Source organism: Heteronotia binoei, chromosome 1 (assembly GCF_032191835.1).
Source record: "Heteronotia binoei isolate CCM8104 ecotype False Entrance Well chromosome 1, APGP_CSIRO_Hbin_v1, whole genome shotgun sequence".
NCBI lineage: Eukaryota > Metazoa > Chordata > Lepidosauria > Squamata > Gekkonidae > Heteronotia > Heteronotia binoei.
In genome coordinates this window covers 33,571,929-33,594,656 of record NC_083223.1, presented here as the reverse complement: position 1 = coordinate 33,594,656, position 22,728 = coordinate 33,571,929, and the positions used below count along the sequence as shown (strand labels likewise).

General features: G+C 41.2%; 1 protein-coding gene across 3 annotated transcripts in view; it reads right to left on the bottom strand.

The window, feature by feature from the left end:
• ATAD2B (ATPase family AAA domain containing 2B) overlaps positions 1 to 22,728 on the bottom strand; it is a 112,479-nt gene that overhangs the window by 31,432 nt on the left and 58,319 nt on the right. For all 3 annotated transcript variants that reach the window (XM_060233416.1, XM_060233430.1, XM_060233423.1), the window contains exons 17-20: positions 13,072 to 13,204; positions 11,314 to 11,500; positions 9,423 to 9,608; positions 5,197 to 5,332 (exon numbers count right to left, since the gene is read on the bottom strand). In XM_060233416.1, coding sequence (XP_060089399.1) covers positions 5,197 to 5,332; positions 9,423 to 9,608; positions 11,314 to 11,500; positions 13,072 to 13,204 — 642 coding nt within the window. The remainder of the gene's footprint in view (positions 1 to 5,196; positions 5,333 to 9,422; positions 9,609 to 11,313; positions 11,501 to 13,071; positions 13,205 to 22,728) is intronic.

The following is a 22,728-nucleotide window of genomic DNA, read 5'->3' as shown; positions in this document are numbered from 1 at the left end:
GGCCCTTGAAGTTAGGGTCTCTGTGGGCACAGGATGCTGGAATGGGACTCCCTCTGATAGGTTGTATTCTTGATCCCACCAGGTGAGGGAAAGAATGACATGAATGTGACATTTGTTGAGATTGGCGCTATAGGCACCACAGCTGTAGAGGTCTCATCCTCAGCTTGGTGAAAGTGTTGACTGACAAGGTGGATGTTGAAGGCTGTTGAATGCAGAGATGTTAACTTCTGCATGAGTGACCTGAGTGTTACAGCTCGAGAATGTGGGACAAACACTCTGGCCTATGTTGAGTTGAGAATAACTCTAATGAACTGTGCATGATGTATTGGTGATAAGTTGGATTTCTTGAGGTTTACATAAACTTCCAACTCTGTTAATACGTTCAGGGTGGTTTGAATACCTGGGTCAACTGGGAGTCCAAGCTGGACACCAGTAACCAGTCATTGATATGCAGAAACAATACAAGGCCCTGAAGGTGTGCTGCAATTATCACCATGGTTTTCATAAATACTCTCAGGGCAGCAGCCATACCCTATCGTGAACCTAAAGTAGCGTCTGTGATCAGGTCAGATACTTAGGTGGAAGTACATGTCTTGAAGGTCTACGGTGGCCATCCAACAACTCTTGGATAGATAAGGAAGTGTGTAGACAAGGGTTATCATGCAAACTTCTTTGGTGTGATGTTGTTCAGAGCTCTCAGATCCATGACAGGTCTTAGCACCCCGTCTTTTTTGGGTAACAAGAGTAAAATCCATGACCCACCTCAGCTCTTGGCACAGGCTCTATGGCATCCTTGGTCAACAGGGGGAGTACTTCATCTCTGAGTACCTGGGAGGATAGAGTGATGAAGACCAGAGAATCTGGTGGAAGGTGTTCAAATCTTATTGCATACCGCTTGGCAATAACTGAGAGCACCCATCTGTCCATAGTGATATCCTGCCATAGTGGTAAGTAGAGGTGGAGGTGGATAGGTGATGCCTGGAAGTGCAGGTCCAGTGGGCCAACTGTTGGAGAGTCAAAGATCCTGTTTAGGGTCTTAGAGGCCTTGGGTCTGGATTGTTCTGTTGGCCTCCTTAGAACTTGGGTTCATGTTGGTAGGCAAACTGGGAGGCTGAGTAAGATCTGGCTCTCAAGAAGTCATCAGGAGAGCTCTTACTGGAACCTCATCTGGCTCAGGATCTAGATTTGTAGATTATATTGAAGGTTGCTACATGCAAGTTCCTAGAAGCTTTCAGGCTCTTTCAGTCTTGTAGGACTGGATCAGTTGTGGAATGAAATAGGCCCACCCTAGGGAAGAGAAGATTTTCAGTAGTGGTTTTCATATCAGGAGTGAGGCTGAATGGGGCCATGAGTGTCAATGGAGGACAATAGCCGAGGTAAGTGTCTTAGGGAAAGTATCTAGGTTGTGTTTAGTGGAGTTAACCTGCTGTATGGCCATAGCAATATCTTCTCTTTGAATTTTCTTGAGTTTGTTTCTAATATCTTCAGTAAGGGTGCGGAGGATGTCCAAGATCCGTTCCCATAGGGCATAGAGGTACCTACTAAAGCAGGCTAGATAATTGGCATTTTTAATGCCAAGAGTTGTGGTAGAGTAGAATTTCCTTCCAAAGGCATCCTGCTTCTTACCTTTCTTGTTAGTTGGAATCAAGGATGTGTGTTTACCCTTGGAGGATAATACCCGTTTACCCAGGGAACTTGGAGGATAATACCCGTTTACTCTGCGCAGATTCCTGAACCTTGTACATATAGTCTAGGAGGCCTTAACGGTCTGAAGGAGGATGGTCATCATTGGCAAGGCTATGGCTGTAGAAGTGTCTTTTTGTACAATACTGAAGACAAGGTCCGTCACTTCCAGTTGCAGTTGGATGATGGTTAGCCCCAGAACAGCTGCCATTCTTTTAACTAAATCTGCATGGGATTTGAGGTCTTTTAATGGTGATATTGGTGCATTCTCCATGATCAGAGTTTGAGAGGCAGGTTCGGTAGGCAGAGGATCAGTTGGGTCTGAATCCAAGTCTCTGTTGGAAGAGCTGCGTGCATTCTCTGGGTCTGATCGACCCAACTCCAATGGAGAGGGGCATTGAGGAGAAGGTTGTTTTGATTTAGAAAGAATGGATGTGATGACTAAGAGCCAGCATGGGTTTCTCAAGAACAAGTCATGTCAGACTAACCTGATCTCTTTTTTTGAGAAAGTGACTACCTTGCTGGATCAGGGGAATGCTGTAGACATCGTTTATCTTGATTTCAGTAAGGCTTTTGATAAGGTTCCACATACTATCCTTGTTGACAAGTTGGTAAAATGTGGTTTGGATCCTGTTACCGTTAAGTGGATCTGTAACTGGTTGACAGATTGCACCCAAACTGCTTGTGAATGGTTTCTCATCCTCTTGGAGAGGAGTGACAACGGGAGTACCTCAAGGATCTGTCCTGGGACCTGTTTTGTTCAACATCTTATCAATGATTTGGATGAAGGAATAAAGGGAATGCTTATTAAATCTGCAGATGATACTAAATTGGGAGGGGTTGCAAACACAGAAGACAGACACAGGATACAGGATGACCTTGACAGGCTGGAAAACTGGGCTAAAATCAATAAAATGAATTTTAACAGGGATAAATTTAAAGTCCTGCATTTAAGTAGAAAAAATCCAATGCATGGTTATAGGATGGGGGAGACTTATTTTAGCAGTAGTATGTGCAAAAAGGATCTAGGGATCTTAGTGGATCATACACTGAACATGAGACAACAGTGTGATGCGATGGCTAAAAAGGCAAATGCAATTTTGGGCTTTATCAACAGAAGTATAGTGTCCAGATCACGTGATGTGATGGTATCGCTTTCCTCTGCTCTGGTAAGACCTCACTTGGAGTATTGTGTTCAGTTTTATAAATAAATAAGTTTTGGGCACCACATTTTAAGAAGGATATAGACAAGCTGGAATGGGTCCAGAAGAGGGAGACAAAGATGGTGAGGGGTCTGGAGACCAAATCCTATGAGGAAAGGTTGAAGGAGCTGGGGATGTTTAGCCTGGAGAGGAGGCGGCTGAGAGGTGATATGATCACCATCTTCAGGTACTTGAAGGGCTGTCATATAAAGGATTGTGTGGAATTGTTTTCTGTGGCCCCGGAAGGTAGGACCAGAACCAATGGGTTGAAATTAAATCAAAAGAGTTTCCGGCTCAACATTAGGAAAAACTTCCTGACCGTTGGAGCGATTCCTCAGTGGAACAGGCTTCCTCGGGAGGTGGTGGGCTCTCCTTCCTTGGAGGTTTTTAAACAGAGGCTAGATGGCCATCTAACAGCAATGAAGATCCTGTGAATTTTGGGGGAGGTGTTTGTGAATTTCCTGCATTGTCCAGGGGGTTGGACTAGATGACTCTAGAGATCCCTTCTAACTCTATGATTCTATGATTTTGGTTCTGACAGCTTATCGGTGTTTTTCCTTTTAGGCAAACGACATTTGGGAGACTGGGGACCAGCTGAAAACAGAGTGTTGGTTACGAGGCGGCAGTCAAGGAAAGGATGGAGGATATCTGCCATATAAGTATTGCCACTGCCTCTGATCCCACTGAGGCACTGGAGGTGGAGATGGCCAACAGTAGATGGAGAGATCATCCAGAAGGAGTGTTAGGGTTGGTACATATCTGGCCAAGGGGCCGCGGGTTAGTCAGGTGGACATTATGGCAGGCCAATATTGGGGGGGATTGTATTTCGGTGTGCTTTCCACACATCCAATGCCAAATGAGAGTCATCAGGGCTACTCTGAGTAAGGTCAATATGGTATGAATCAACTGCAACTGTCTCAGCAGCATCACTGAAATGTGTCAGCTCCAGGGAGTTCACCCAATGGGTCTGTGTTTGTAGAATCTGAATCAGCAGTTATGCTGAAATAGTTGGGTCCAGAGAAGGCATGAAAGGGGCAGCCAAAAGAGTCATGGAGTCATAGGAAATGCTTCTGGATCTCCTCTTTTGAGAAAGGGAGGATTTGCCACCACCTGATTTATATTTGTCTTTCTTTTTCTTCTTCACAGAGGAAGTCAAAGAAGACTGAGAGGTGGATACTGGCCTCTTCAAGGTGGACGCACTTGATGTCAATCGATGTCAATGGTATCGGTTTCAACGGTGACATGAGGTGAGGAGAAGCCAAAGTCTTTGGTTTCAGAGGATATTTCCACCATAGATTGGGGAGTCAGAGTCAAGGTGGCGAGCACTATCTGAAGCCGCACAGCACAATTTTTGTGAATCTGTTTATTGAACTTCAAACATTGCGGGCAAGTGTCCATGCGATGGGCTTGCTCCAGGCAAAAAAGACACAGAGTGTTTGTCTGAGGGAGTGAGTTTACTCTCACAATAGGAACAACGTTTAAAACAGCCTCACATAAGCTAAGGGCTTAATGAAGTGGGGAAACTCAGGAAGGAAAAATTTGGAGAAATTTATCCTAAATCTATGCTAACTACACTAAACTAACTAAATAACTAAGAGGAACTGGGGTCTTTTTCTGTTTTTTTCCTTTCTTTTTTTTTGAGGAGCTAAGGAGAAAGGGAAGTGTTCACCTACCGGAACCTCAGAAGAAAACATTCTGCCATGCTCGTGGTAAAAAAAAATGGGCGGGATCCTGGCACCCTCCTCTGGGCATGTGCAGTGGCGTTCTTGAGCATGCTCAGTGGGAGGCCATGAAAGTTCTCACTTTGGAGCTATCAGAGTTGGAGTTGGTGCAATCTATCCCAAGGGCGTGAAGCCCAGAGACCATGACAAAGATCTATTAATCCATGAAAATCAACTTTCTCAGGGCTGGAATGGACTACCTGGAGGACAGGAGGGGGAGAGGGATCCATGAATCTGTGGTCACTGTTTCCAGCCCAATGATTGCCAGATTCCAAAACCATCTATACTGAAGCTCAAGAGGCATGTAAAGGCACAACTTACTTTACAAGCCCCCTGAATATGCCACAGATCCTACGATTAGGAACCTCTTTCTTCCATCCTCTCCCACCAATACCCTAACAGCCATCACAGAACTTGCCTCTAACTGAGAACTGCAGAAGACTGACAGTGTCTGAATACACCCATTGGGAACAAGAATCCCATACATGGTTGCAGCCAGTTAACTCCTGTTCCCGGTCCTATTTAAAAATCAGGGCCATTCAGGTGGAAGGGACCATATTTTCTCCAAGTATCATAGAAAGTGAACTAACCAGTTTGCTTCCTTCGCGGAGGAGGCATCGATGCCTGGTTTAGAACCAGCTCTTGGAAAAACCTCCGCCTGTCTTCTTCACTAGGTCTCTGAATATAAAAAACCTCTTCGTACTGGATTTTAAAGATACACTTAACCTATATGAAAACAGTGAAAAAATAAAATAACTGACTGTATTTTAATGCTATTTAAAACAATTATGCCATTACATTCACAGGGCTAATTTATGCCATTACATTCATAGGGCTAGAAGAAGGAAACTGAAGGCAGACATAAGAAATCACTACTCCAGATGAAGTTTCCTCATTCATTTGCACAGCACAATAGCAGTAACACTTAAAATACCCAATACCATGTGTCTGGCCAGGGATACAACAACCTTGATTAGCGTACCTTAAGGAGTCTCAAAGTGACTTACAATCACATTCCCTTCCTCTCCCAACAACTGACACCTTGTGAGGCAGGTGCGGCTGAGAGAGTTTGGAGAGAAAGGCCCAAGGTCACCTAGTAGGCTTCATGTGGAGAAGTAGGGAATCAAACCCAGTTCTCCAGATTAGAGTCTGCTGTTCTAGGCCACAACAGTAATAAAGAATAACTAAACACCACCATGAGAACCAAGCTTAAATATAGTATAAACATGCAGAGTTTTATCAAATTGTTTGTTATAAGCATCTCATACTAAATACAAATGTGACTGAATTCTTTAAGACAACTCTCATACAATCTTTCTATAAATAGGTCCATACAGCAGAACAATCCAACAGTAGGCTACTTCATCTACCGTTTCCAAAATTCTTCTTCAAGAACCGTTCAAAATACACACAGAGTTGTGTGATATAATCCACAAGGTTCTCAACAGAACTATTTCTGATAAGCAAAAAGCTCTCCACTGTCGATGGTAGGAATTCACCACAGTTGCATACCACAACTCTGGAACTTCACCCCTAATCAGTGGAATACAGCAATATTATTTCTATCCTTAACCCATCTTGTAATGCACATATTATATCTAATTGCATCTTACAATGTGACTGAATATAGTATAAGCATCTTGTAATGCATATACTATATTCAAATATAGTATACTATAGGTGTAAACTATATTCAAGTTTGGTTCTCGTGCTATTTACCTGTTCTTTATTCTTTCACTCTGATACTAGGTCTCACAATAGGTCAATATTAGTGGCAGGCAGCATGTAAGTGCTGGGTAATGGCTTTTCAGTGGCAAGCACATGAGAACAGCAGCATCTAAACCAGTTCAGAGTCATTTAGGTTGCTAGCATCTAAGCAATGCTCTCACAAAAGGAACCCCAGGAGAAAATGGAGTAGTTGCTAGAATATCAAACCCTTGTAACTACTAAAAAAAATGGGTATAATAATTTAAGAACATAAGAACATAAGAGAAGCCATGTTAGATCAGGCCAATGGCCCATCCAGTCCAACATTCTGTGTCACACAGCGGCCAAATATATATATATATATATATACACATACTGGACCTCTGCTCCATATTTTTATCTAACCCCTTCTTGAAGGTGGCTATGCTTGTGGACGCCACCACCTCCTGTGGCAGTGAATTCCACATGTTAATCACCCTTTGGGTGAAGAAGTACTTCCTTTTATCCGTTTTAACCTGTCTGCTCAGCAATTTCATCGAATGCCCACGAGTTCTTGTATTGTGAGAAAGGGAGAAAAGGACTTCTTTCTCTACTTTCTCCATCCCATGCATTATCTTGTAAACTTCTATCATGTCACCCCTCAGTCGACGTTTCTCCAAGCTAAAGAGCCCTAAGCGTTTCAACCTTTCTTCATAGGGAAGGTGTTCCAGCCCTTTAATCATTTTAGTTGCCCTTTTCTGAACTTTCTCCAATGCTATAATATCCTTTTTGAGGTGCGGCGACCAGAACTGCACACAGTACTCCAAATGAGACCGCACCATCGATTTATACAGAGGCATTATGATACTGGCTGATTTGTTTTCAATTCCCTTCCTAATAATTCCCAGCATGGCGTTGGCCTTTTTTATTGCAAACGCACACTGTCTTGACATTTTCAGTGAATTATCTACCATGACCCCAAGATCTCTCTCTTGGTCTGTCTCTGCCAGTTCACACCCCATCAACTTGTATTTGTAGCTGGGATTCTTGGCCCCAATGTGCATTACTTTGCACTTGGCCACATTGAACCGCATCTGCCACGTTGACGCCCACTCACCCAGCCTCAACAGATCCCTTTGGAGTTCCTCACAATCCTCTCTGGTTCTCACCACTCTGAACAATTTAGTGTCATCCGCAAATTTGGCCACTTCACTGCTCACTCCCAACTCTAAATCATTTATGAACAAGTTAAAGAGGATGGGACCCAGTACCGAGCCCTGCGGCACCCCACTGCTTACCGTCCTCCACTGCGAAGACTGCCCATTTATACTCACTCTCTGCTTCCTATTACTCAGCCAGTTTTTGATCCACAAGAGGACCTGTCCTTTTACTCCATGACTCTCAAGCTTTCTAAGGAGCCTTTGATGAGGAACTTTATCAAAAGCTTTCTGGAAGTCAAGGTAAACAACATCTATCGGGTCTCCTTTGTCCACATGTTTGTTCACCCCCTCAAAGAAATGTAACAGGTTAGTGAGGCAAGATCTTCCCTTGCAGAACCCATGCTGAGTCTTCCTCAATAACCCGTGTTCATCAATGTGCCTACTCATTCTGTCCTTGATAATGGTTTCTACCAACTTTCCCGGTATTGAAGTCAGACTGACTGGCCTGTAATTTCCCGGATCTCCTCTGGAACCCTTTTTAAAGATGGGGGTGACATTTGCTACCTTCCAGTCCTCAGGAACGGAGGCAGATTTCAATGAAAGATTACAGATTTTTGTTAGAAGATCCACAAGTTCAACTTTGAGTTCTTTCAGAACTCTCGGATGTATGCCATCCGGACCCGGTGACTTATTAGTTTTTAATTTGTCTATTAGTTGTAGGACCTCCTCTTTTGTCACCTCAATCTGACTCAGGTCTTTCAACACCCCTTCCAATATTAGTGGTTCTGGGGCGGGCAAACACTTCTCATCTTCCACGGTGAAGACGGAGGCAAAAAATGCATTCAGCTTCTCAGCCATTTCCCCATCCTCCTTCAGTAATCCTTTTACCCCATGGTCATCCAAGGGCCCCACTGCTTCCCTGGCTGGTTTCCTACTTCTAATATATTTGAAGAAATTTTTATTGTTGGTCTTTATGTTTTTTGCAATATGCTCCTCATAGTCCCTTTTTGCCTGCCTGATCACAGTCTTGCATTTGATTTGCCACTGCCTGTGTTCCCTTTTATTAATCTCATTAAAAAGCATTTCACCTACACTGCTGGTACAGAGAAGACAGTCAGACACTAACAGTTATGTCCACAGTGGGGAAAATCACCAATATGTGATTCTCAGGGCAAAAAAAACCACCCACCACTTTACTGAATTTAGTTAAGCCATCAGCTGATTTGGCAAATACAGCAGAACGGCATTTACATTATTAGATCAAACAAGTAGGTCCCTAGAGAGAGTGAGGTCTGAAAAAGTTGAAAGAGAAAATGTTTTACTTGTAGCTTCATGTTCTTTTATAGATGACACAAGGTTATTTTCAAGTTTCAGCTTCAGATAAAAATTGGGCTGGATCCTACTGCTCCCTTCAACTAACTGCTTCTGTGTGGTAGAACACCTACCTTAGATACCAACAAGATTTTCAGGGTGTGAGCTTTTGACAGTCAAAGCTCCCTTGGTCAGACATCTAATGAAGAGAGCATTGACTCTCAAAAGCTCCTGCCTAAAAATATTGTATTGGCTTCTAAAGTAATACTGGACCTGAAGCTAGCTGTTCTACTGCAAGCCAACACAACTACCCTCTGAAGCTATCTTCCCTAGCAGACTTCTTCTGGAGGAAAGATCTGCTCTGTGCTGAGCAGAGCAGTAGGATTCAGCCCTCTGTGTAGAGATGCATGCAAACAATTCCCCCCTCCCAAATTTCCAAACTCAGAAGTGTCCTTTCCCCCCCTCCATCCCATATTATACTGGATCACAACCAGCTTATTTAAAAGGTTCTAAAAGATTCCTCTGAGCTTCTGAGATGGACAATTCCCTCCAAGTCTTAGCAAGTTCTAGCATGCATATACTGGAATTTCTCTGTGTCAAGATCACCAGGACCTACACTATGCCTTTTCATGCCTCAAGCAATCACAGTTCATGCTCACCTCTTCAGGCAGTTCACTATACATGGTTTCAGAGGTAGAGAGTAGAAATATAGGTGAGAATGATGGTATGTCTTGCAGCAAAGTTAGAAACGTAGCTCTCACAGTTTCACTGACAGCTTCCCACCAATCACCAATCTGAGGCATGTAAACAATACTCGGTAGTGTTCTTCTCGCTTCACGAAAGATCTGGTCAAGGAAGATACTGATATCAAAATTATTATAAACACATGATCAAACTGCTCTCATGAGGTATACTTTTACTGTTTTAATAGTACTTTTGTTGAGGGCTGGGTCTAAATATAAATATTTTCCACAAAGACTAGATTTGGGGGTTCAAATTATCCTTAGTCACTAAGAGCTGTGCATGTAGATGGAGGTTAACAAGAAATATCTGGATTTGGAAGCTATATAGATGTCTTCTCCAACTACAATCCACACAAGCGCTGTACCTCTATGAGCTTTTTAGCATCTCCACAGGAGACACCGCAGCTGTTTAAAACACAACCATAGTTTCAGCAGCTTTGTCATAACTGAGTTGCTGTGTGGTGTAGCAGTACAATAAAAGCTAGACCACTTTCCTGACAGGGTTTCCCAAGCACTTTAATGGAGTGTCTTGCTGATTTGTCTTTCCATATGGTCAATCAAAAGCTTTTGCCAAGCTGTGTAATTTCTCGGTCTAATTACAACAATCAGCTAACAAAACAAAACCCTCCTAATCAGGGGTGGAATTCTAGCAGGAGCTCCTTTGCATATTAGGCCACACACCCCTGATGTAGCCAATCCTCCAGGAGCTTACAAGGCTTTTTTTTGTAGCCTCTTGGAGGATTGGCTACATCAGGGATGTGTGGCCTAATATGCAAAGGAGCTCCTGCTAGAATTCCACCCCTGCTCCTAATCATTCTAGCTATTTTGATTCATTTTGACCCTACCAGCCAAAATACATTTTAGCCTGGTTCAGTCAATCCCTTTCTTCTACCTTCTGAATGCCACATAGCACTGGCTACAGGTTTTCCTCCAGCACGGCATACTGGGCCCACACCAGCCTCAGACACAAAAATCCTATCCAGTAAGTCAGAGTTGACCTAATCAAGGAACTGTATTTGCAGCTCCAGCTTTCTTCCACTCCTCCTTAAGCATCCACATACACACACGAACAATGCACATGCCCTCCAACCAAGGAACCAAGAAGCTGGCACCACTGCCACAGTTCACATCTCATTTTCTAAATTACCCATCTTCCTTCTCTAACCTTAAAATGTTCTCTATTTTGCATCACATGTTTGCCCCCTACTTGAGATTACAATGATCACAGTGTAAGATTTCACAGAACCGACAAGGAAGTGCTGACCTTTGACGGCCCAATGGTCTGATTCAATATAATGCAAATTCATGTGTTTACACTAGTAAGGTTTAAGCTAGTAAACATGTGTTCAAAGTAATAAGAGAAAATTTTCTGGCAAGATGAGTTTTGCAGACCCTGTGAAACTGAGTAACAAAAGAGGCTCAGCACAACTCCCCTAGTATTGGAGAAGGCACAAGCCCTTGCCAGGGATGCCTGCATCTAACAGAGGTCACAGCCAGGAGCCCCCTTGAGTAGATCTCAACTGCTGTGTGAGGTCTCATGGGAAAGGTACTCCTTGCATCACTGCATAGCTGTCTGTGGAGTAAGTGATTAGAAAGGGAGGATTTCCCCAACAGGCTTTTATTGTCTTACGTTACTTTAAAGTTTCTTCTTTACATAAGGGTGTTACATGACTAGCCCCTAATATTCCATGTCATCGCATATATCAGTACCAAAATGTAGAATGAAAAGACGACCATACAGCACAAACAAGGCACTGGGCACATGAGACAAACTAAATTAAAGCGGAAAATATAAACTCCAACTAACCTGCGCACAGGATTCCTCAGGTGTTTTGGCACTGACTGAATAAAGTGCTGGCAGATCTAATCTGTGTACAGCAAATTTTTCAAGACAGTGCAATACAGCTGGAGCAAGGTGTGTAGTCTGACCTGAATCCCTTTCTCCAGAAAGCAGTAATCTTGGCCTGTAAGAGGTGGGCTGGTGGTAAGCTGACCTGTAACAAAAGTAATGCTTTCTTAGACCAATGTGTTTGATCACACTTTTCTTGTATCATACTGTTGACCACCCCTAAGTGCTTAGTAGAGGGCAAAATAAATTACACCATCACACTTGCAGTTAAGTTGCAGATGCACTTTTTTGTCATCAAGTCACAGCTGACTTATGACGATGCCACATGGCTTCCAATGCAAGAGACATTCAGAGGTATTTTGCCACTGTCTGCCTCTACACAGCAATCCTCCTAGACTGCCATGGTGGTCTCCCATCCAAGTACTAGCCACAGCCGGCCCTACTTAGTTTCCAAGTCCTGATGAGATAGCCTGGACTATCCAGGGCAAATACACCCAGTATTCAGGTGCTTCCTTATTGCAGACATTCAAAAGTTATTGAGCCATAGCTCCCCAGCAAAGACAAGTCATGAGTTTAGTTGTAGTTTAGCTGTAATTGGATATGTTCTGGTTTAGGATTATGTATATACAACAAAAGCTTTGTTATTGTGAGCCCACCTTGGTGGGGTAGGGCAGGATATAAATCGAACAAATAATAAATAAAAATAAATCCAGCACCTGGTTAACTGGCATTCTGGCAGAGTGACCTGCATATCATCCCCTCCCTCAGGTAGGTGCTGCTCCATCACACCCATCTGAAGCCAGGTAAAAGCTTTGCTAAGCAGCATATCTGATGAACTGGCAACCCCAATTCCCCATAGATGTCAGTTAACAGAGCTTTTACTATGTATGCAAAAAAAAGCTGGTCTCAAACAGTAACATTTTGATAACAAGTTTGGCATACCTGAAACAATGCCGTTCTGGTTCACATGAGATCATTTGATTATATACTGCCTTTACCATTGCCAAAATGTAGGTTATGTATCTTTGGAAATCAGACTTTTTTGTGTTTTCAAATATAGCGGGTAAAATATAATGCAAACTAAAGGTAATATACAAGTAAAATCATAATTGGAATCTCTGAACACTAATATTACTGAAGTATTATATCCTAAACCACTTAGTGTCTCGTAACAGAAAATTCTACAGTGTGTTCTGTAAACGAGTACATGGAGTATGTGCATTTAAGGGAAACAAGTGAGAAAAAAAGAAAAACAGCTAAACTTGGCCTACATAAATTTTTTTTCAAGTAACCATATGCCTGTTTATACTTATATAATTAAAACGAATGGTTGTGAATACCAATTAACGGGAATATTAAAAAGGGAGGAGCTAACCCCACAATGTAAACAAGCTAAACATTTGACATTAGATGTTTAACTAGTACAAGAACAATTTTAGTTTATTTTCCTTAAACTCCTACCATCAAAGGACACCAATTTGTGAAAGTATGTGATTTCAGAACAGAAGCACCATCATATGCTAAATATTGGAAAAAACAAAGTTTATCAATACACTTTTCAATACTTTCAAGCATTAGCCATCAAGAATCCACTTTTGCTGGGGTCTATACATATCACTCCCAAAGCAGTGTCACAAATAACGTTTATGTGGGTGCTGCAAGCCTGCAAAAATGTTAATCAGGGCTGTCAGGGCACTGAAAAGTCAATCTACTTACATCGTAAAATGAAGGTAGGATTTATGTACAGCAGCTGATAATTGTTTCTTTGGTGATCCTGACTGGCAACTTGTCTCAAATATTGATGTCTCATTTTCATCTTCACTGTCATCCAAAATTAGACTTGGTGTACCTGTTCAATACAGGAAATGAATGTTTTTTATTGCACAATATTTATTAAATCATGTTATTTCAATGCAAACAAAATATACAACTACACTCATCACCTGACATGTATAAGCCTTACCTAAGTGTACATTAATTACACTGCCCTACGACCGCACCACCATAATAAGCCTAAATTTAAAAATTCATATTGCCCATATCTTCCCAAACTCTAGATAACACAGAACCATCTTTCAAACAAATTCCATTACTGGAATAGCCTTTATGGTTATTCCACTGCAATGCAAATACTTACCGAGTATGTGCAAATTTAGCAGCAAACCAACCTTTCTAAGTCCATATATGTCCATTTGAACAATACTTTGTTTATCCATAGTCCCAAACATTGGATCAACTGGTCTTTCCATTTCTGTGCCAGTGCCAGTCTTGCCACAATGACCAATTGAGATAATAGTAATTTTTGAGACAAATTCATACCAGTATTCCAGGTCATTCGATAAGTAGATCTTCAGTCAGTGAATAAATGAGCATTGCTAAATAATTTCACTTTCTTTATGCACACTGTTAAACTTCTCCAGTGTTTTGTGTGTGTGTTTTTAAACAATGGGCAGATCACTATAAATGAAAAAAGGATCCCCTTGCCTTTCCAAGAAATGCCAGAACCTCCTGAAACCTTAGCCAATCTTGCAAGGGTCAAATACCAATGATAAAGCATTTTCAAACAATTCTCTCTGATCCCAACTTTTAATAACACCTTAGAAACCGTATAAAATGCTTTCTCCCATTCCTTCAGTGAGACAAACCTAGAACAGTTTCCCACCTGTTTTTGCAATTCCATTTTAAATCCACACGCATACACACACAAAGACTTGCATACATTTTTGCCAAAAGCCCTTTAGGATGACTCTGGCCACCCAGTGTATTCTTAATACCATTTAATGACCAACATATATTCATAGTCCTTAATACCATCAACATACCATCATAGCATGAATCAGTTGAAGATAGTGAATATGGGCATTTGACCTGAAACTCTGTTCTCCAATTCCTCCAAAGTCAAAAAGTCCCTCTTTCCTTTCAAATCAATGAGTCTTACCAACTCAGCTCAAATCCACCAATTTAAATTCCTTGTCCTTAGCAATTCTTTGGCATATAGCCAAGGTTTTAAAGGACAGTTCTTAAATCCTAACCTATTCTCCTCAACAATTTATCCAAAAGGAAACACACATGTACCATATAAATCATTGACCACTGTTTGCATCATTATGCATCTCTCTTTATTTTGTCACCAAGGTTAGTAAATGCAGCTCCTATAACAGCTATGAAACTAAGGTGGAACCCTGCACTGCCCTCTGTAATTCCACCCCTCCTTCCAGTGGGGCAGCCGGGGGGGGGGGGGGCACCTGAGAAAAGGCGTGAAATGTTTCACAGGGGAACCAACTGACACACTGCAGCTACTCAGAACCTGGGGGGAGACTAGCTGACCTGCTTTCTTCTAAACTCAGCTCAGGAGGGGGATTCATCACTTCCCCCACACTCAGCAGGCCTGCAAACCTGTCAGGGGACAATAGAGTTCGGCCAGTCACAGCCCCCCTGCTACCAAGCCTGCAACAGCTTGCTGGCTGAGGGAGGGAGTGCAACCACAAAAAAGTCACATGGAAAGGAGGACTGGAGAAAAAGCTATTGCTCCATGTATCATGAGCCTCTTGAGTTGAGTTGTATCTCAAACTTGTTAATAAAATTTTCCCCCACAAATCATACCGATATTTCCAGTCTCTTTACTAATGACAAAAAATATCTGGGTATATCACTCTCAGAGCTCGGCCAGCCACAGCCCTCCAGCATATATATTAGATTGTATGAACTGGTTAATTCTATGTATTGTTACTGCTCCCTTGTCTACTAAATAAAACAGTCAATATTATACAGATTCATGGTGCAGCGTAACATGGAACACCATGTGCAGCTCTAGTCGCTGTATCTCAAAAATGATATTGCATAGATAGAAACAGTACAGAGTATCAAGATAATTAAGGGATTATAGCATCTCTGCTATGAGGATTGGCTGAAGAGTTGGAGACTTTTCAGTTTAGAAAATAGACCATTAAAGGTAGACATGATAAGAGATTTATAAATTACACATGAGATAGAGTGAGTAGACAGAGAACAATTTTTCTCCCTCTCCCAAATACAAGAATTCAGGAGCATCCAATGAAATTGATGGGAAGTAGATTCAGGACAAAAAGAAATATTTACTCAGAAAGTGTTTAAAATGTGGAATTTGCTGGCAAAGGATGTGGTGATGGGCCACAGGCACAGCTTTAAAAGAGAATTAGATAGATTCATGGAGGACAGGTCTACCAGTAGCTACTAACCATTGTGACTAAAGGGAGCATCCACATTCAGAGGGACTACCTCTGTGGATATTATTGCCAGGTGTCAATAACAGAAGAAGGCCTCACCCTCTTTGTCCTGCTATTGGCCCTCCACAGTATCCAGCATGCTGAACTAGATGGACCACTGGTCTGATCCAGCAGGGTTCTTCTTATTCACAGAGAGACCTGTATACTTGAGATGAACCACAGATCTAACATGCTGCATTGCCAATTCTATGCAATGGGTGCAGCACAAAACATGTATATACATGGTGTGTTCATAAATGTTTATTTAGCATGCCATTCTCTCCAATACTATAGCACAAAGGCTCAGTTTGTGTGTCCAAGTAGATTAGCAGCAGATTTCTAATATCTTAAATCAATCTGCTCAAATTTAAGCCTATTCAGAGAAGCTTGTACACAGCTATGGCACCTATGATGATCATGACTGCATGGAATTTATCAGCTCTTAAGAGGAAGAGTATTCAAATAGTTCTCAAACAGGCAATGCTAGAACAACAAGGCAGACAATTTTGTTCAGCATCATTTGTGTGCAGGAGGTAAGGGAGATGAAAACAGTTTTTTTAACAGGACCATATTCATAAGACAGGATAATTCTGGTGTAAAAAGCGAGAGATTCAAGAATATCTAGCCTGATACCTAAGCTGTTAGGTTAACGTATCCCTACAGCTCACCATCAAAAAGCAATCAACGATTAGGCAAAACAGAAGAGAGACCTGACCTTCAAGAACAACAGCTCTATTCCTTGGGAAACAACAGACCTATTGACAGAGAAAGGCAGTAAAGATAGGTTTTGTGAAAACAGCTAAATGGGGTTCCAGAAACAGAAATATCTGTGCCATATCACAGTGCAGCAGGCAAGAAATTGTAATCAGACCAAATATTTGGGTTGAAGGTATGCAAAGTCTTGAAATTCATGGCAGTGGATTTAGACTACCCTCTTTGATAAACATATTCAGTGCAAAAGAAATGCATCTTCTTGCTGCTTGCCATGAACGAAAACATCAATAGTAGGAACAGTACCTGTAAAAGATGGAGGATTAGGGTGGAATTAAACCTAGAAAGTGAAAAGGCAGGTGTCATCTCCCATTCTTCCAGCAAATCATCTTTCTCAGAGCTAAAGAATCCTTCATCAGAAAAGAAAAGATCTTTAATGTGACATTTATTCTCAAAATGGTTAAAGCAACCAAGTGTATCTCTATAAGACAAATGAACCTTCCACAATCATGCAGCTGCAACCCACTTTTTGATCAATTGAAAACTATGTTTTTCCCTTGAACCATTTCTGCTTCCTTAGAAGATGTTCATAAAAGCTGGAAGTTTTCCTGCAAAGCTAATATTCATTTCCCATGATGGATCTTGATGATTTTAAAATCCTGAAGAGGCCCACCTGCTGCACACTAAAATTTTCATACCATTACACAGTTTCCAACATACTTTGTCTATGGGAGCACAGAGACATCTGCCTACCTTTTATTATTTATCTAAATAACAAAACTGCCAGAGCTGGTTTCCAAAATAATTCAATACAACAACCAGAACTATTCAAAAAGCAGCAAAAGTAGCATGGACTACATAAAATTTTGTAACAGCCTAAAAACATCAGACATGTACCCTAATAATATAAATGAGAGGGGCAGAAGCATAATAAAACCCAAATCTAGTATTTTAAAAGCACAACTTAAAATGCATAGGAGAACAAAAAAGCTTAAGCCTAGCATCAAAACGTTAATCATCTGGCTTCAGGAAGGCACCACAGAAAATGCCATATTGTTTGTGGCAATCTGCCTTACTCCTGAAGGCAAAGGGATAAGAAACAAGGTCTGGGTAGACTTGTATTTTCTTCCATACAAACAACAACTGAAATTGGGACAGGGAATAGAAAGAGAAAAGAGCAGACTTCTTGCTTATTTTTAGGAGTCCTTGGATACTTGTAGAAGAACTGGCAACATTAGACAAAGATATAGGTCAGAGCCTAATTGCATAAGCCGTTAATGGAGTCAGTCTCCTAGAGGTATCAGGTGCTCTACTGCTATCCCAGTAAATCTGCCATATGAATGAGCTGTTCTGAAGTACAAATGAAGATCCTCAGATGCTGGGGCACCTTTGGGGTCTTCCACTACATGGTATGTCAAGGAGTTAGATGCTTTCTCTGAATTTTTTAGGTCCCATGTAAATATAGGTGCTTTTGTCACACTCCAAAAAGATATGATTTCACTGATTAGCAACCCATGAAAATGAACAGTGAGCCATTACATACACAGAAAAGCATTTTTTTGCGGTTGTTAATGTAGACTGAGTGGCTCCCTGGGATTTCAGTTTTGCCTTATCTGATAAAAAGGAACCATCACAAATTCCAGAATGAAGCTAGGGCACAACTAGGGCGGAGCCTCCAAGCTGTATAAAGCATGTTTTAGGTGAGCTCCAGGCCTCTGCAGACCCAATCTATTGACACCCAGCAGCCTTCATCTCTACTGAATTTGGTTCAACACAACACCATTGTGCATATTTTGCTCTTGGGCACATCTGGAGATAGCTTAAAACAATTTAAGCAGTTGGAGGACTAACAGGAAGAAGAAGGCTGCTGTATCTGAACTTAACCAAGAGGTTATTCTCCCTACTGCGGCCACAGATGACGCACTGATTGTGGCCCTCTTAAGCGAAATCCTCAGGCACACCAAAGGCATTAAACAAGTACAAGAGGAACTGTTCTCCGTCAGATCTGAGCTCACTGAACTGAAATCTCTCCAGAAGCAGGCAGATGAACAGCTAACAAATGCAGAAAACAGGATCTTGGACCTAGAAGACTCTTATGTTCCCACTTCTGCTTCCATTCAACAACTTCAACCTCAAGTAACAGCTTTCAATTCTAAACTCTCAGACCATGAAAGTAAAAGCTACCATAATAATCTTTGTATAGTGGGGGTCAGAGAACGTCTAGAAGGAACAGGCACAGTGGCATTTGTTCAATCTATTTTAAGAAACAGCCTCTGCCCCAGCCAAAAGATTATGATCTCGTATAGAGAGGGCTCACAGGATCTTGGATCAGATCCGGGATATAGCAACCAATCCAAGGGCCATAATCTTTTGTCTATTACATTTTGGGAAAATCCTTGAAAAGGGAAATCTTAATTTGATCTGGGTCCAATTCCAGTTGACCGAGCTTTCTAGCTTGTCTTTAAAGTTTAATAGACAAAAGAAATCACTGACCGCCTTAAACGATTTATACGTGCAAGTGCTTTGGCCCAGGAAAATGCTGCTGATGCCTTAATGATATATCCAGACGTTTTCTGTGTAAGATACAACAACAGGATCAAACGGTTTCAAGCCTCAGGTGAAGCAGAGGCCTTTCTAAATTCCTTTTAACTGAACTCATTTAATTTTATTCCTCCTGATCCTGGGTGATTCAATGCAGAAATGAATAATCAATACAATGGTTTGCAACTTCTGTATTTGCTCTGCTTTTTGGCTTGATTGAACTTTACAAGGTTGACTATCCACATTTGTGGAAGCAAAGATCACCTGCCTTAATTCTACAAATTCCCCAGGTATCAACAATGATAGCCAACACGGAAGAGACCTGCCCCCCCCCCAAAGAAACCACTGCATGTGCTGGCCCAATTTACTGACTGTCTCCTCTATCAATACTGGACTAAAGACTCAAATTTCTACTGCTATTTAATACTGAATAGGCCTTCTGGGAGAAACTGGAGCTTCAGACAAGACAGGGTAGACTCAACAACACTCTCATAAAGTTTTCAACCATTCTTTCATCATTTATATGTGCCTTTCTTGCAACTTTCTTGGTCACTTTTTCTTCCTTGTCCTCCCACCCTTTCCCTCATTCCCCAAACTTCAGCAGTGACAGATGATCATGGGGTATTTCTAAATGGGGCTAATGGTGAATTTTTTTGCTTAGTGATATTCATAAACAATATTATCATAACACTTTTAATACTGAACTATGCCTAAATTGACAATCACAACCTGGAACATTAAAGGTCTTGGGAACCCCAGTAAGCATAAGCAAATACTATACAGTCTTAAAAACAACATGCTAGTATTACTATGCTTCAAGAAATACACATGCCTCAAGGACAAGAAGACAGGCTTGTTAAAGAATGGGCGGGAGAGGTTTATTGTTCTGGGAATTCCACTAAGGCATGAGGAGATGCAATTTTATTGCATAAAAATCTTCACATGGAAGTCCTTAACTCTAAATCAGACACTGAAGGGAGATTCATCTTTCTTTCTGGTTAAATGTGATCAATCTATTCATATTAGGCAATATTTATGGGTCAAGTGTAGATAATCACTTCATTCTGTCATAGCAACACTCAGATAATTTGGGGATTATTCTGTTATGGAGGGGTACCACAATATAATAATGGACCCTTTCTTATACAAAAGTAGCAAGAATTGTCGTACTACAAGCGCACTCAAAATCTGTTCTGCAAGGCCATGTGTGTGGTAGCAGTCTACATGATATATGGTGTCTATGCCACCCCTTAGAGAGTATACACATTTGTTTCCCATGCTCATAAAATTAACTCATGCTTGTTCTCAGTGGCTCCCTAATTTCTGAAGTTTTTCTCTATTTTCTAAAGATTGTTCTATTGGGATATGTGTTATTTCTGATCATTCCACTGTTCACTAATAATCAGACTGGGGAAACTTGGTATAAAATCTCCTCTCTGGAGGCTAAATACATCTCTGCTCTGTGAGGAAACTTTTCAAAAGAAAATGGAAATTTACATCAAGATTTCCTGTTTACTAATATCACACAGGAAATTTACCCAATGTATCTTACTCTCAAAGTATAACTGAGAGGTTTCCTTATTGCTTATGCTTCCTACAGAAAATGCCAACATAATTAAGTACTGAATATACTAGAAAATAAATTAAAAGATGTCACAAATGCTCATAATATTGACCCCACCTGTGAAAATTATAGCACTATTAGGAAATTCAGATATAAAATTAATTGCTCTCACTGCAAACTGAGAAAAAAACTAGCAAATTGCTGGCATTTAGATTAAAGCAAATTTGTTCTCATAATTATATTGCAGCAATTAAACAAAGACAAATCCATATCACACCCAAAGCAATTTATGAGCAATATAAGAAATTTTACTCAGATCTTTATAGACCCTGTCCCCTCTACAAAAGCTATAAAGTTTTTTGGCAAATTACAACTAACAGCTTTGAGTATGCAACAACAAGAATTTTTGGCAGCCCCCTTTACACATTCAGAAATTGAATCAGCACTCAAGAATATGAAAAATGGTAAAAGCTCCACACCCTGTAGAACAGTATAAAGCCTTCAGTAATGAACCGATACCACTTCTGATTCAGGTTACAGAAAATGCTCAAAACTGGCATCCTGCCAAAATCAATGTTTGAAGCATCTATCACAGACATCCCCAAACCAGGGAAAAACCTACTTCTTTGCTCTAGCTATAGGTCAATGTCCTTAATAAGTGAAATAAGCCTTATGACAGCTCTTGCAATTCACCTCAGTCCTGTAGTACATACATTGCTCAACTCCAATCAAGTAGCATTTTGTACCAAGAAGACAGGGTGCTCACCACATCAGACATATGACAGATGTAATTGCTGCCAGGAAAATAGGCATGATCCCTTGTTGGCCTTATCACTAGATGCAGAGAAGGTCTTTGATAGATTGTGTTGGAAGTTTCTGCACTCTGCATTGCAATCTTATATCATACCCCAGAATTTATTAACTGGTTGAAGATCCTCTATAATGAGCCTTAATCTAGAGTACTTAGTAATGAACTATGCTCAGAAAGTTTCACTGCTGCCCATGGCATACAGCAAGGTTGTCCTCTCTCATCCCTATTATTTGGTTTGGCTCTTGAACTCCTGCCATGTGCAAATCAAAAGGCATCAAATTTAATACGATCTGAGGTAAGAAATTAAAGCTTATGTTGTATCCAAAGATGCAACCATTCTCCTGTCAGATCCTGAACATTCCGTATAAGCATTGATGGTCCTCATTACTGAATTCAGAGAGTTGTCAGGATATCGTATTACTTGGAACAAATCCCATGTCCTGTCTCTAGAAGAAGAAGATGATGATATTGGATTTATATCCCACCCTATACACTGAATCTCAGTCTCAGAGTGGTCACAATCTCCTTTACCTCCCCCCACCCAACAACAGACACCCTGTGAGGTAGGTGGGGCTAACAGAGCTGTTACTTTTCTACCGGGTAATGGAACAGAGTTGTCCACTGAGATGGTGACAAACAGTATGGACTGTCTGCCAAAGTCTCAAGGCAGCAGGAGGAAGGTTGCGGGCCTAGCTTGCCTGGGAAATTATAGATGTTTGTATGCAAATGCTAGAAGTGTTCGAAGTAAAATTGGGGAGTTGGAATGTTTAGTGTTGGGAGAAAACATAGACATTGTGGGAATTTCAGAAACTTGGTGGAACGAGAAGAATCAGTGGGACACGGTGATTCCTGGATATAAATTATATCAGAAGGATAGGGAGGGAAGGTGGGGTGGCTCTGTATGTCAGAGAGGGTATACGGTCCAGTAAGACTGAGGTCAGAGAATTAAGATTCCCTTCTAGAAATGCTTTGGGTTGAAATAGAGGGCCCAAAAGGAAATTTAACTATGGGAGTTCGTTATCGCCCACCGAATCAAAAGATAGAGGACAATTATAATATGATGGAAGTATTAAAGATAGCGGCAAAATGTACAAATTGTGTTGTAATAGGTGATTTTAACTACTCGCAGATTGAATGGGTCAATATGTGTTCTGGTCGAGAGAAAGAGAAAGAGTTTCTAGATGTTCTCATAAGAACATAAGAGAAGCCATGTTAGATCAGGCCAATGGCCCATCCAGTCTAACACTCTGAAAGAACTCAAAGGTGAACTTGTGGATCTTCTGACAAAAATATGTTATCTTTCATTGAAATCTGCCTCCGTTCCTGAGGACTGGAAGGTAGCAAATGTCACCCACATCTTTAAAAAGGGTTCCAGAGGAGATCCAGGAAATTACAGACAGGCCAGTCAGTCTGACTTCAATACCGGGAAAGTTGGTAGAAACCATTATTAAGGACAGAATGAGTAAGCACATTGATGAACACGGGTTATTGAGGAAGACTCA